This window comes from Nomascus leucogenys, chromosome 8, assembly GCF_006542625.1.
Source record: "Nomascus leucogenys isolate Asia chromosome 8, Asia_NLE_v1, whole genome shotgun sequence".
NCBI classification, from domain to species: domain Eukaryota; kingdom Metazoa; phylum Chordata; class Mammalia; order Primates; family Hylobatidae; genus Nomascus; species Nomascus leucogenys.
In genome coordinates this window covers 12,126,599-12,142,805 of record NC_044388.1, presented here as the reverse complement: position 1 = coordinate 12,142,805, position 16,207 = coordinate 12,126,599, and the positions used below count along the sequence as shown (strand labels likewise).

Sequence of the window (16,207 nt, the reverse complement as noted above, 5' to 3'; positions counted from 1 at the left end):
GGGCATCTAACAAAGGCAAAAAGGAAAAAAGGAAAAAAAGGAGAAAAAAAGTGGGGGGGTTCTATAAATTAACGAATAAAAGATTGATCAGATTATTTGAAGAGGAACCTCATCATATCCCACACTACACAAAGCTGAGGTCTGGGAGGACTGGAACTCGAAATATCTGTTCATTGATCAGATGATGTGGCATGAAAGTTTCCCATCTACCCCAGAAACTGGGTGGGCAAGAAAAAAAAGTTTCACGTAAGTGCAAAAATTCAAGCCTTCCCACACTCTCTTATGAGATCTAAATATAAACTATCTATGAGGTGTGATGGTCTGAAGGCAGGGAGTTAACATAAAAACTGGTTGATCGTGTGTACAGGCCTTTGGCAACAGCTCAAACAAAATACAAACTCATTTTTAGAGATCTATTCACAACCCAGGGAGCAAAGGACCTTTATAGAAAACATGATATCCATCAATAATGAATTCAAAACTGAGTATTATTAACTATATAAGGAAATGAATAAAGTCACGCAGATAAATGAAAAAGTAATATCCCAAGAACTAAAAAAGAACAATCTGAAAGAGACTTTAGGCTGGGCGTGGTGGCTCACGCCTATAATCCCAGCACTTTGACCTGGGAGACGGAGCCAGGTGGATCACCTGAGGTCAACAGTTAGAGACCAGCCTGGCCAACATGGTGAAACCCTGCCTCTACTAAAAATACAAAATTAGCCAGGCGTGGTGGCGGGTTCCTGTAATCTCAGCTACTGGGGAGGCTGAGGCAGGAGAATCGCTTGAATCCGGGAAGTAGAGATAGCAATTAGCCAAGATTCGTGCCACTGCACTCCAGCCTGGGTGACAGAGCGAGATTCCGTTAAAAAAAAAAAGAGAGAGAGAGAGAAAGAGATGAAAAAGAATAGAAAGTCTAAGCAGAAAAAAAATACAATACAGGAGAGCAAACATTGTTGCAGAGATAATTAATGAACTGGAAAAGAATAAGAAATTACTAAGAAAAGTCACATAAAGATATGAAAAGACTCAGCCTAGTCTCAACGCCAGAGCACACAGAGACTTGAGTAAAACTGTTATAACAATAAGATATGAAAATATAGAAAATATGGAAGGTTAAGAGACATAAAGGAGAGAACAGGAAAGTTTAACATAAATCTACTAGAGCTGCAGAAAAAGACAATGAGAGTGGGAGAACTGCAATACTGAAGGAAGCGTTCAAAGTTTTTAGAAACTAAAAGATGTGACTTCTTTGAAAAGGCACAATGAAAATGGTGATAAAAAAGGAAATAAAAAGAAATACACACACACAGATTGTACTGCAGACACTAACGGCAAAGAGAAACTTTTTGATGCACTAAGGTGTAAAAAAGACATTACTTACAAAGAATCAATAACTAGACTGAGAACAGACATTTTAAAAACCTAGACTAGAAGATAAATGAATAATATCCTCAAGGCTTCTGAGGAAGCAGTCAATTTGGATTTCAAACTTCTACAGCCAAATGATATCAAACTCTGAATATCTACTTTTCCATAAAAGCAACAAGAATACTGACAAAAATTGTCGAAATCAACTATTTTAGAGGTCTGAAAATAAAACAAAGGCTTGCAGCAATCCAGTAAGTGTTTATTTAAAACACACACACACACACACACACACACACACACACACCCCAACTTGAATCTGTTTTGTTTTACCATGGCCTAGTCCCAACCCCCTTCCCAGTTATGTGGTAGCCTTGACAACAAACAGCCCACAATCATGGTGAATGCATGTCTGACAGCCACTAGAGGAAAGAAAAATGAAGTTGGAGCTCCTTCAAAGCCTGATTCCCACAGAACTGTCATTCTTTGGCCTCTTTGGTAGTTTCCAGGAAGATCTCATTTACGACACTATGTCTATTTGACCTGACTCAGACCTCACCTAGCATGAACTGCCTTTTTCCTGGGGAGTTTCTCAAAAATACTCAGAGGCATCTGTTTAACATTGTAGCTGTCCTGGGGGTAAATAACAGTTGGGGAAACCAACAAGCTAACTGAAAGCTTAAAAGGAAAAGATAGGTAATTATATGTCCATATGGTGCATTGAAAAGCTCCAAAATTACTGGTAGGAATCTAGAAGGCCATGTGCATGGATACTATTGTGGATTCCCAGGTCTGTGTACATGCAGAGGAAAGAGTCTACAAGGTCCTGGCTCTCAACTATAGCTAACTTTGGGGCTTTGTGAAAGCAGAAAGTTAGGGCTAAGGCACAGTTCTGAACTACCAGGCTGACTGTTGAAGGCACGGCCCATCATGCGCATAAAGTGCCTCAGCAGACTGGAAGAGGGGTGGATTCCAGGCATTTAAGAAAATCAGGTCAACCATTAGCTGACCAATAAACTAAGTAAAGACATCAGTGACCACATATGACAAAAAATATAAACTTTACATAATTAGTTCAAAAAAGCCACTAAAATAAACAAATAGCCACAACAACAAATCCTGAAGGGAGAAGGAATCTGAGTTTCAGAGTTGTAAAATTATTTAAAGTGAACAGTTTTTGGCAAAAAGTATATGACATACAAAGAAACAAAAAAGCATGGCACATATACAGGAAAAATGCATACAATGAAACTGTCCTTCAGGAAACTCAAATTTTGAACTTATTACACAAAGATTTAAAAATCCCTAGTTTAAACATGTTCAAAGAACTAAAGGAAACCATGTCTAAAGAACTATAAGGTTGGGAGTGGTGGCTCACACCTGTAATCCCAGCACTTTGGGAGGCCGAGGCAGGTGGATCACCTGAGGTCAGGAGTTCAAGGCCAGCCTGGCCAACATGATGAAACCCTGTCTCTACTGAAAGTACAAAAATTAGCCAGGAGTTGTAGTGGTCGCTTGTCATTGTCCCAGCTACTTGGGAGGCTGAGGTGGAGAATCACTTGAACCTGGGAGGTAGAGGTTTCAGTGAGCTGAGACCGCGCCACTGCACTCTAGCCTGGGCGACAGAGCAAGACCCTATCTCAAAACAAAACAAAACAAACTGTGAGAATGATTTATCAACAAAGGAAGACTATCAATAGATAGAAATTATTTAAATGAATCAAACAGAAATTCCAGAGTTGAAAAAGGCAATAACTGAAATTTTAAAATTCACCAGGTAGGCACAACAGCAGATTTGAGCATAATAAAAAATTGGCAAACTTGAGGATAGGTCAACTATCTAATCAGAGAAACAAAAGAAAAATAATGAAGAAAAAAGAACAGAGCCTTAGAGACCTGTTACAGCCTTAGAGAACAGAGCCTTAGAGATGAGAGAGAGAGGCAGAAAAAACATATGAAAAAATTATGGCCGGAAACTCCCCAAATTTTATGAAAAACAATAATATATATGTCCAGGATGCTCAATTAATTCAAAGTAGAATAAACTCTAATAGAAGTAGGCATATTATAATCGAACTGTCAAGAGCCAAAAATAAAGAGAATCTTGAAAGGAACAAGAGAGATCTGACTCATCACTTACAAGGATCTTAAATAAGATTAACAGCTGATTTCTCATTAGAAACCAGGGAAGCCAGAAGAAAGTGGGATGGCATATTAGACATGCTGAAAGAAAACCTATCAAGTAGCAAAATTCTTATTCAGAAACAAAGGAAAAATTAACACAATCCCAGATAAATGAAAAGAGAGAAAGAACAAAGGTTGGAGGATCCATTCTCCCTGATTTCAAAACTTATTATTAAGTCACAGTAATCAAAACTATACATAGGGACAGACATATAGAATTGAACTTAGAGTTCAGGAAAAAACCTTCACATGTACAATCAATTGATTTTTGACATAGATGCCAAGATAATTCAATGAAGAAAGAATAATATTTTCAACAAATGGTGCTGAGACAACTATACATCTAAATGGAAAAGAATAAAGTTGGATTCCTACCACACACACTATTTAAAAATTAAAGTGAACAAACAACCAGAAGAACATATTTGCAAATAAGTTAAGAAGGGTCTAGTATATAAAATATATAAAGAATTCTTATAACTTAACAATAAAAAGACAAATAACCCAATTACAAATGAGCAGAGGATCTAAATAGACATTTCACCAAAGAAGGTATACAAATAACCAACAAGCACATGAAAAGCTGCTCAACAACATTAGTCATTGGGAAAATGCAAATTAAATCCACAATGAGATAACACCTCAAACCTACTAGGGTGGCTATAATAAAAAAAGATGGACAATAACAAGTGTTGGAGAGAATGAAGAGAAACTGGAACCTTTGTACATTGCTGGTTGGAATGTAAAATGATGCAGCTGTGTGGGAAACAGTTTGATAGTTTCTCAAAAAGTTGAACATAAAGTTAACATCAGTTCCAGTAATTTTAATCCTAGGTATTTACCAAAAGAATTTAAAACATAGATTTACTCAAAAGTTGTACACAAATGTTTATAGCATTAACTGTGTACATTTATCTATGTAGAGTTTTATAGCAGTTATTGTAATAGCAAAATAGTGAAACCAACCAAAATATTCATTAACTGATGTATGGATAAATAAAATATGGCACATCCTTGCAAAAGAATATTGTTTGACAATGAAATGAAATACTGGTTACTGTTAAAACATGAATACACTTTGAAGCCATTACGCTTAGAGAGAGAAGCCAGTGACAAAGGCCCCATATTGTGTTTCCATTTATATAAAATGTCCAAAAAAGGTACATCTATAGACAATTAATTAGTGGTTGCCTAGAATTGGAGTGGTTTCAGGGTAACAGCTAAAGAGTGCAGGGTTTTTGAAGGTTGATAAAAATGTAAAATTAATTGTGGTGATGGTTGCACAACTCAGAAAATGCATATAACCACTGAAATGTACACTCTAAACCAGTGAATTGTGATATGACAATTATACTGTATCCCAATAATAATAAACAAAAACTCCATACCCAGCTAAACTATTATGCAAGATTTTTTTTTTTTTTTTTTTGAGATGGAGTTTCGCTCTTGTTGCCCAGGCTGGAGTGTGCAATGGTGCCATCTCCACTCACTGCAACCTCCCCTTCCTGGGTTCAAGAGATTCTCCTGCCTCAGCCTCCTGAGTAGCTAGGATTATAGGGATGTGCCACCATGCCTCGCTAATTTTGTATTTTTAGTAGAGACGGGGTATCACCATGTTGGTCAGGCTGGTCTTGAACTCCTGATCTCAGGTGATCCACCCGCCTTGGCCTCTCAAAGTGCTGGGTTACAGGCGTGAGCCACCATGCCCAGCCTTACTCAAGATTGAGGGTAATATAAATTCATTTTCAGACAAAACCCAGAGTGAGGGAGTATGGTACAAAAAGCAATGGTGAATAAAGAAATATTTAAAATTGTATACAAGAAATTCTAGTAAAAATGTTCACTGTAACAACTAATATAAGGAGTTGTTAAATATTAGTTAAAATATAAGTGGTAGAATTTATCCTAAAGTACCTATAATGATCAAGAAGAGGGCTAAGTTATGGATTAATTTTGGAATTTGTTAAATCTGGTTGGGCATGGTGGCTCATGCCTGTAATCCCAATACTTTGGGAGGCCGAGGTGGGCGGATCACCTCAAGTCAGGAGTTCAAGACCAGCCTGACCAACATGGAGAAACCCCATCTTACTAAAAATACAAAATTAGCCAGGCATGGTGGCACATGCCTATAATCCCAGCTACTCGGGAGGCTGAGGCAGGAGAATCACTTGAACCGGGGAGGCGGAGGTTGCAGTGAGCCGAGATCGTGCCATTGCACTCTGGCCTGGGCAGCAAGAGGGAAACTCCCGTCTCAAAAAAAAAAAAAAAAAATTGTTAAATCAAACATGCAGTTTAAAAACTTAAGAATATTCCCTAAAATAAATAATGTAGTATATAAAGATTCTATATAAGAGCTGGGTATGGTGGCACATGTCTGTAATCCCAGATGCTTGGGAAACTGAGGTGGGAGGATCGCTTGAGGCCAGGAGTTTGAGACCAGAGAGAGCAACATAGTGAGACTCTGTCTCTCAAAAAAATTTTTAAATGAACCAGGCATGGTGGCATGTGCCTGTAGTCCTAGCTACTCAAGAGGCTGAGGTGAGAGGATTGCTGGTACCCAGGAGTTTGTGATTGCAGTGAGCTATGATTGTGCTACCCAGGAGTTTGTGGCTGCAGTGAGCTAGGATTGTGTTACCAAGGAGTTTGTGGCAGCAGTGAGCTATGATCATGCCAGTGCACTCAAGCCTGGGTAAGAGTGAGACTCCATCTCTAAAAAAAATTTTTTTAATAAGTAAGAATTTAAAAAGTGTTTTATAGAAAGGGAAAATGAAAATTTAAAACCCCTATCAATCCAATAAAAGGAAATAAATGAGAAAAACGACAAAAACAAGGATGTGAATATAAAACATACAATAAGATAGTAGAAATAAATAAGTATATAGTAATCACAAAAAACAATTAAAATTTCCTAATAAAATACATTCATATTGGAGTAAATCCATCCTCACAAAAAAATTCAACTATATGCTATTTACAGGAGACAAATATAATATAAAATGAAATAAAAGTTAAAAATAAAAGATACAAAGGTAAATACTAACCAAAATAAAGCTGGTATACAAATGTCAATTTTGGACAAAACAGACTAAAACAAAATTACAAGGGATTAAGAGGCATATTTCTTAATGATGAAGGAGGGCACAGAGGCTCAAAGAAACCAAACCTTGTACAGATTTACAAATATAAGATCAACGCTTGAGGCCAGTAGTTCGAGACCAGCCTGGCCAACATGGTGAAATCTCGTCTCTACTAAAAGTATAAAAATTAACCAAGCCTGGTGACCCGTGCCTGTAATCCCAGCTACTCGGGAGGCTGAGGTACAAGAATTGCTTGAACCCAGGAGGCAGAGATTGCAGTGAGCTGAGATCCTGCCACTGCACTCTAGCCTGGGTGACAGAGTAAGACTCTGACTCAAAAAACAAACAAACAAACAAAAAAAGAAAAAACAAATATAAGATCAAGATAAACAAAAACTGACAAGATTGCAGGCAGGCAATGACAAATGTCAATTATAATAGGAGGTTGTAACATACCTACGAAGTGACAAATCAAAACTGAAGTTTAAGGAGAATATAGATCTGAACATATACTTGATGCAATAACAACACAATAAAATTAGAAATCATAGAAAGAACAAAGAAGTATGCCTTTGGAAATTAAATTTTATTTATTTATTTATCTATTTATTTACTGAGATAGGGTCTTGCTCTGTTGCCCAGGATAGTCTTGAACTCCCAGGTTCAAGCGATCCTCTCACCTTGGCCTTCCAAAATATTAGGATTACAAGCAAGAGCCACTGTATCCAGCTGTAATTTTAAATAGTTCAGGAGTCAATAAGATAAAAATAGAAATTATGAAATATTTAGAATTTATATACTGTTTGATATATTATGAAAGTACATAAATATTTCCATTTTAAAAGTTAAGAGTTCTTTTTTTTTTTTTCCTTTTTTGAGATTAGGGTCTCACTTTGTCACACAAGCTGAAATGCAGTAGCGTGATCTTGGCTCACTGCAGCCTTGACCTCCTGGGCTCAAGAAATCCTCCCTCCTCAGCTCCCAAGTAGCTGGGACTATAGGCGCATGCCAACATGCCTGGCTTATTATTATTATTATTATTATTTTTGTAGAGACAGGGTTTCACCATGTTGCCCAGGCTGGTCTCAAACTCCTAAGCAAAAATGATCCGCCTTGGCTTCCCAAAGTGCTGGGATTACAGGCATAAACCACTGCGCCCAGCCAAGAGTTCATTTTAAAAAATGAGAACAGAATAAACACAAAAGTAAAAAAAAATAAAGAAGTAATAACTGATAAAGTAGGAAACAAACAAAAAAATCAACAAAATTAGAAGCCCAGTTGAAACCATACTAATAAGGAAGCAAATCTCTAATAATACTAACAATAACTGCATATAAAAAGAAGAAAAGACCAGGGGTGGTGACTCACGCCTGTAATTCCAGCACTTTGGGAGCCCGAGGCAGGCAGATCACAAGGTCAGGAGTTTGAGACCAGCCTGACAAACATGGCGAAACCCCATCTCTACTAAAAATATAAAAATTAACCGGGCGTGGTGGTGGGCACCTGTAATCCTGGCTACTCACGAGGCTGAGGCAGGAGAATCTCTTGAACTCAGGAGGCGGAGGTTGCAGTGAGCCGAGATCGCACCACTGCACTCCAGCCTGGGTGACAGAGCGAGACTGTCTCAAAAAAAAAAAAAAAAAGAGGAAGAAGAAAAATATTAGACACAGCATAGTACAGATTTTAAAATTACAAGAGGATGTTATAAAAAATATGTGGTAATAAATTTGAAAACATTGATGAACTGGACTATATCTTTGTGTATAAATCTCTGTCTACATTTCCAATTTTAAGGTAAATTGTGGAAATACTGGATATAAAGAACATAAATAAACTTCATACATTAAGGTTCATATTAATTTATAATAGTATATAAAAATACCTATATTTTTGTTGCTTCAATAGCACCCTAGACTGGATTATCATTTAAGGAAATCTTTGCTAGGATATCCAGTTGTTCTTTTTTTTTTTTTTTTTTTTTTAATTTTTTGAGACAAAGTTTCACTCTTGTTGCCCAGGCTGGAATGCAGTGGCAGGATCTCGCTCACCGCAACCTCCGCCTCTCAGGTTCAAGTGATTCTCCTGCCTCAGCCTCCCGAGTAGCCGGGATTACAGGCTCCTGCCACCACATCCTGCTAATTTTTTGTATGTTTAGTAGAGCTGGATTTCACCATGCTGGCCAGGCTGGTCGTGAACTCCTGACCTCAGGCAATCCACCTGCCTCGGCCTCCCAAAGTGCTAGGATTATAGGAGTTAGCCACCATGCACGGCCCAGTTGTTCTTATAATCTGTACTTCTTAATTGGAACTGACAATTTTCATATTAGTTTTTTTTTTGTTTGTTTGTTTGTTTTTGAGACAGAGTCTTACTTTGTCATCCAGGCTGGAGTGTAGTGGTGCAATCTCTGCTCCCTGCAACCTCCGCTTTCTGGGTTTAAGCGATTCTCATGCCTCAGCCACCAGAGTAGCTGGGAGTACGGGCATGTGCTCCACACCTGGCTAACTTTTGTATTTTTAGAAGAGACAGGGTTTCACCATGTGGGCCAGGCTGGTCTCAAACTCCTGACCTCAAGTGATCTGCCTGCTTTGGTCTCCCAAAGTGCTGGGATTACAGGTGTGTGCCACCATGCCTATTAGTTTGTTTTTATACCTTTTATAAAATGCCTTTTCACATCTTTTCCTTATGTTCACTTCTATGGGCTCTTTAAATATTTACCCCTTGTTCTCTTCATTGTGAATACAATTCCCAGTCTGAGGCTTGATTTTATGTTTCCTTTTTTCTGTCACCACACCACAAACCTCTTCTGCTCACTATCTACCCCTATTGATGGTGGCAAGCTAAAAACCTGAGAATGCATCTAAACATTTTCCTCTCTTTTCCCTTGGTAGGTAGAGAAATGAATGTCCCTGGACTAAGTAAAAAAAGGCACAGGACTTTCTCTGGCCTTGTCATTGCCATGATCCACAGTACATCTTTCAAAAGCATAGGTTGGAATGTAAATCTGGCTGTCTGTCCAAGCCTTATTAAAGTTCAAACCTATTCCTTCTTTCTGGAATTTCAGTCACATGTGTAGTTTTAAACTGAAAAAGTTTAGGCAAGACAACATATTTGAAAGTACATTGTAAAGTGCTATATAAATATTATTATGAACAACTAAAATTAAGAACAACAGGGAAGGAATTAACAAGAAATTCTAGATATTTTGCTGTCGGAAGACTACAACATGAGACCAGAAAAAAAAAAAAAAGACTAGATCTCACCGAAGATCCAAACCAGCTTCTTTCCAAAGTAAATCCATCAAGCGCAACATTTGGAGTGTCAACATATCCTGTCGTAAATCTAAGGGAAAACAAACTGCTTCATTATAAGTGCTTTTCCTTTTATGCCTTGTAACTCATCAATTCAAGACTAACTCAGAATTAACTAAAAACATTAACAAATGCTGTGCTAATATGTTCACTAATTTTATAACAAATATTACACTCTTTGGATAGCATGTCCCTGTGACATTATTTCAGACATTAAAAGATTTTTTTAAATTGTTTACCATGTGTAAGTTACATCCTATTGAATATAAGCATAGCCTCGGAGAACTTTTAAGATTTTCCTTCCTTAATTATATTCTACTTCCTGAGGCTGACAGCTGGCCCTACTTCTCCCATGAGGCAGTGACTTTCTGCTTGCTATTCATAGGAGATTCACTGCGCAAAGCACAATCACTTACTAGAGTTCCGAGAGGATAACACATGGGTTCAGGGATTCTAATTGTATGCTGTAATACTGTTTGTATTACACTGTATGAGTATTACATTAATTACATGGCTAATTTTTTCCTTCTTGCTTGCTTTTACCACTACACGGAGAGTTCTTAAGAATCACGTAAGTAACTGCATCACAAGGTCACAAAACTGTAATGGTTGAATTTATTATCATGTCTAAGGGTATTTTCAGGGAAGAGAGCACATGAAACTAGTGACATCCACATAATGACATTTGTATGGTCAAGTGACATTAAATGTTTAGCAAAACCCTATGAGTTCTTTTTAAGTTGTAAGCACATATTCTGATAAGCACATTTGCTTATGTTATCTCAATTCCTTTTAATAACCCTGACATACAGATGCTATAATCCTCATGGATATGAAAAACCTGAAGCTCAATCAGTTTTCTGTGACTTGTTTGTGGTCACATAACTAACAAGTCACCACTGCCTATTGGCTGGTGTGATTACTTCAGAGGCATTTCCTTTACACATTTTGGGTCTGTTACGTACTTCCATCAAAATACAAAACTATGGCAGCAAAATCAATACTGCTATCACTGAAACACGATGTATGAATATATTACTGAAAATATCCTTGCCTGGGCATGGTGGCTCATGCCTGTAATCCCAGCACTTTGAAAGGCCAGGGTGGGTGAATCACTTGAGCTCAGGAGTTTGACACCAGCCTGGTCAACATGGTGAAACCCCATCTTTACAAAAAATACAAACAGTGAACCAGGTGTGGTGGCGTGTGCCTGTAGTTCCAGCTACTCTGAGGGCTGAGGTGGGATGATCACTTGGGCCTGGGAGGTGGAGGTTGCAGTGAGCCAAGATCGTGCTATTGCACTCCAGGCTGGGTGACAGTGAGACTCTGTCTCAAAAAAAAAAAAAAAAAAAAAAAAAAGGAAAAATAATAACTTGTATTTCATAAGCTTTTTAATCAAAGGAGTAGGCACATTTTGTATTTTGTAAGGGGAAATAAAAGAAGGTTCATTAGGACAGTGTATTTAAGTGAATGGTATAAATAATTTTATAAGAGGGAAAAAAAGGCATTTAGGACATGTTCAATTTGACTTTATGACCATTAATAGCTACCTTCCTGGCTGCAAACTGTTACACACTTAAACTATACACCACCTTTCAGATAAAGCAAATGGCAACAAATGAAAAGTTCTAAGAAATCTGATGTTAAAAATCTCAGAACTTACCATCACCATTTTTAAAAATCACTCCAACTGAATCCTCACCAAATACCTTGTTATTGTATACCAGCCACAAAGGCTTCATTTTGGAATCCATGTATTTGCACTTTTCAACACTGAAATCAAGTGGGGAAAATTAGTCAACTTCAGTGTAATGATACAGACGATTATAATTTTACCACTATATACTAGGCTTGGGAAAACTCCTCACCTATTCCTGTCAGGTCTGCACAAGAGTCAGACTTAGAGGAGTCCCACTTGGTAGAAAAGCAACCATGAGGACAGCCTTGGGTGGCATATACTAATGCCAGATAGGCTGGATTCAAAACCTAAGATTGGCCCTTCTCACCTTCTCCACTTAACATTCCTCCTCTCGTTTCCTTTTATTTGCTTAACTTCACATTATTACATTTAGTGAATAAAAAATTAGTACAAATCATTGGATTAAAATTAGAACTATTTTGAGACCATTCTTGATTTCTTAACAAGGGATTCATTTGAATACTGATAGTATACTGAATACAGACTATTATTTTCCATTATTACTTCTGTAGGGAATGAGAAAGTGAGAAATAAGTTGCCAAATTCACTCAAGACAAGATTTCATTTTAAAATAGGAAAATCAATCAGTAAACAATTTACTATAGTTTGCAACATTTTGCTTATTAGGATTGTCAACTCTTAAAAATCAATAATATAGAAAATAAATTTAATTACATATAATTGAAATATAAATTCATTTGTAATAACTTTCACTAAATCCACAGGTAAGTTTAGCTGATAAGCATACATCCTATTGAATATAAGCATAGCCTCGGAGAACTTTTAAGATTTTCCTTCCTTAATTATATTCTACTTCCTGAGGCTGACAGCTGGCCCTACTACTCCCATAAGGCAGTGACTTTCTGCTTGCTATTCATAGGAGATTCACTGCGCAAAGCACAGTCACTTACTAGAGTTCCGAGAGGATAACACATGGGTTCAGCGGTGACTGCAGGTCAGACAGGGCTTCCCGGTAAGCACTCTGTTTTAAACAGGTGTGCATGGCCTCCTTCCCTTTGGCTCTGTTTAACTTCACGGCATTCAGTTTTATTAAACTATTTAAAGTTTTTAACTTATTGAGTGCTTCAACCTGAAAAATAAGTTCCCCACACCAAAAATTCATTTGACTAAAAGTAATACAATATCATGTGATCATATCAATCAATAACACCTGCTCCCAACATAGACCCACAAACATACATACACATAACCAGCTGAAGTAAAAATAGTGTCTGACTTATGAAAAGCATTTTACATACAATAAACTTAAAAATAAGTTGTTATAGCATATAACAGTTGTTATAGCATCATTTTCAAACTTTCTTTAAACCTTTTCTTAAACAAAATCTTACAAATTTGAGAAAAGCAGACTTAGATTTTGGGTACTTAAGATAAATGTGGGCCAGATGCGCACTATGGGTACTTAAGAAGATAAATGTGGCCCAGCACTTTGGGAGGCCGAGGCAGCTGGATCACTTGAGGTCAGGAGTTTGAGACTAGCCTGGGCAACATGGTGAAACCCCATCTCTACAAAAAAAAATACAAAAATTTGCCGGGCATGGTGGCACTTGCCTGTAATCCCAGCTACTCGGGAGGCTGAGGCATAAGAATCGCTTTAATCTTGGAGGTGGAGGTTGCAGTGAGCCAAGATTAAGCCACTGCAGCACTCCAGCCTGGGTAAGAGAGTGAGAAACTGTCTCAAAAAAAAAAAAAAAAAAAAAAAAAGAAAGAAGAAGATAAATATGAAACTTAAACTACTCAAAATTCTGCAATTCATTATATAGTAGAATTTGAGACATCACTAACCTAAACCAGTCCATTTGGCCAACTTCATAGTATTAGAGAAAAACCTATGTAGAAGTAACTGAGGTTCTTGCTATTCAACCATAATATCTACTTCTTGTCATCACTCTTGTATGATATCTCAATATATTCTATTTCCATTAACAGCATAGCTAGAATGAATTATTTTATAATAAAGTGTGAATATAGACACACTATTTGTTATTTAAATCTAAATTACTTGTTTTTATAATAACTATGGCCATCAAAACTTATGCAAGTAAAAAAAAAAAACTTACGCAACTAGTACAAGGTGTATCAACAATGGCCAACTAAATCAAAACCATTATGTTTAAAATTCAACTTTAGGCTGGGTGCGATGGCTCACGTCTGTAATCCCAGCACTTTGGGAAGCTGAGGCAAGTGGATCAGTTGAGGCCAGGAGTTCAAGATCAGCCTGGCCAACATGGAGAAACCCCCTATACAAAAAAATACAAAAATTAGCCAGACATGGTGGTGTGTACCTGTAATCCCAGCGACTGAGGAGGCTGAGGCAGGAGAATCACTGGAACCTGGGAGCTGGAGGCTGTAGTGAGCCAAGATCACACCACTGCACTCTCTAGCCTGGGCAACAGAGTGAGACTATGTCTCAAAAAATAAATAAATCAGGGTCAGGTGCAGTGGCTCACGCCTGTAATCCCAGTACTTTGGGAAGCTGAAGTGGGTGGATCACTTGAGGTCAGGAGTTCAAGACCAGCCTGGCCAATATGGTGAAACCTCTTCTCTACTAAAAATACAAAAATTAGCCGAGCGTGGTGGCGCACACCTGTAATCCCAGCTACTAGGGAGGCTGAGGCAGGAGAATCGCTTGAATCTGGAAGGCAGAGGTTGTAGTGAGCCAAGATCATGCCACTGTACTCTAGCCTGGGTGACAGAGTGAGACTCCATCAAAAAATAAAATAAATAAATAAATAATAAGAATAAATAAAATTCAACTTTTATTTAATAACTGAGGGTCTTTTATGTCATAGTACATAAAATTCATAACAACTTCAGCCACGCATAAAGAAGGAGCATCTTATTTTATATCATTAAAACTGGAAAAAACAAATGTTAAAAATAGAATTAAAAAGTATACTGTATGTAACAAGCATATAAAATATGTATATCACAAATATAAACAATGTGGCTTGAAATTCCATGAACAAGAGATTTAATTAATAACATGTTTTCATTTTTGAATTCTGCTTTTATGCAAGGAAACCGCTAAGACTATGTAGGGAGGTGAATTCAAGCATGCAGTTTCCACAGAGGCTGAGACCTTGCTCACAGGAAACTAGGAAGGACCTATGCAGCTTGATGATAAAATTGAGACGGCTGAAACTTGCCAAGTTAGCCATCTGTTAAAACCACAGATCGCTCTACTTCTCAACAGTTTCAGGAGCTGTACAAACACTGGTGACAAGGCAACCAGATAAAAACTCGGCTAAGCAAACAGGAACTTTTTAGAAGTATGTGAAATTTGAAACTTCTTCCATGTCTGTACAGTTGAAAGTTTTCATGCTCCATCTCTAATTGTGTTGATATCCACACTTCCTGCAACAGTGTCCTGAATACCCCATGGACGTAAGTCTAATACTTTAAGTGTTTCAACACCTTGTCCTTTTGTAAGTTTATAGTAATAACAAAAACAGCTATGTACAGGGTAAAGTCTTCCTCTCACAATTCATCAATCAAAAAAAAAAAAAACAGGAGTTAGAATAATTTGTTCATACATATATCATCCTTTTATTGTCTTTAACATCAAGCTGAGGCTCCAAGAAAATATGCAGTGTGAAAAATGGTTATATGATGACATTAAGCAAGTTATGACTAAGTATGGCCTAACAGGCTTTGGCAGAAAATTTGAATTTTACTCAGAGTGCAATGAAAAATTATTGAAGGGATTTTAAAAGGGAAATGATGTAATACAATCTACTTTTTTTTCTTTTTTTGAGACAGGGTCTTGCTCTGTTGCCCAGACTAGGGTGTAGTGGTACAATCAAATCATAGCTCACTGCAACCTCAAATTCCTGGGCTCAAGCAATCCTCCCACCTCCGCCTCTCAAGTAGCTGGGACTACAGTTGCAAGCCACCTTCTAATTTTTTCTAGAGATGGGTCTCACTATGTTGTGCAGGTTAGTCTCAAACTTCTGGGCTCAAGTGATCCTCCCACCTTAGCCTTTCAAAGTGCCAGGTTTACAGGTGTGAGCCACTGCAGCTGGCCACAGTCTACATTTTTAAAATGTCACTTTATCTTCTGTGTACAGAATGTGGGGGGAGATCTAGGAAGGAAAACAAGGGGTACAATTTAGGAAGTTAATGAAGAAGTCCAGTGGAAAAAGAATAGTAGCTTGGACTAGGATGGTAGCCATGAACACAAGGGAAATAGGCAGAGATGTGAGATATATTTCAGGGTTCTATGAAATTCAGAGGATTAATAATATTGATTCCATGTTGTTGTGAAGAATAAATGACCCATAATAAGTGATGAATAAACATTAGCTATTATTACCATCATTAATGGGCTTTTCAAAAGGAAGGGATCAGAAAAAGTTTTTAACATCATGAAAAATCCTAAATATTAAAAACACCTAATGGAAGCCTATGAGAGTTCTTCTGGCAATGCAAATGAATTAGAAAAGAGTAGTTTAACTGGAAATTAGGAATCTGATATAAAAATAGGGTGGGGCAGCCGGGTACGGTGGCTCACATATGTAATCCCAGCACTTTGGGAGGCCGAGGCGGGC

The 16,207-nt window shown here is 37.5% G+C and overlaps 1 protein-coding gene across 3 annotated transcripts in view; it reads right to left on the bottom strand.

The window, feature by feature from the left end:
* PIK3CB (phosphatidylinositol-4,5-bisphosphate 3-kinase catalytic subunit beta) overlaps positions 1-16,207 on the bottom strand; it is a 187,632-nt gene that overhangs the window by 17,030 nt on the left and 154,395 nt on the right. For all 3 annotated transcript variants that reach the window (XM_030816749.1, XM_030816751.1, XM_030816752.1), the window contains 3 exons: positions 12,548-12,726; positions 11,601-11,710; positions 9,890-9,968 (listed from right to left, as the gene is read on the bottom strand). In XM_030816749.1, the coding sequence (XP_030672609.1) occupies positions 9,890-9,968; positions 11,601-11,710; positions 12,548-12,726 (368 nt within the window). The remainder of the gene's footprint in view (positions 1-9,889; positions 9,969-11,600; positions 11,711-12,547; positions 12,727-16,207) is intronic.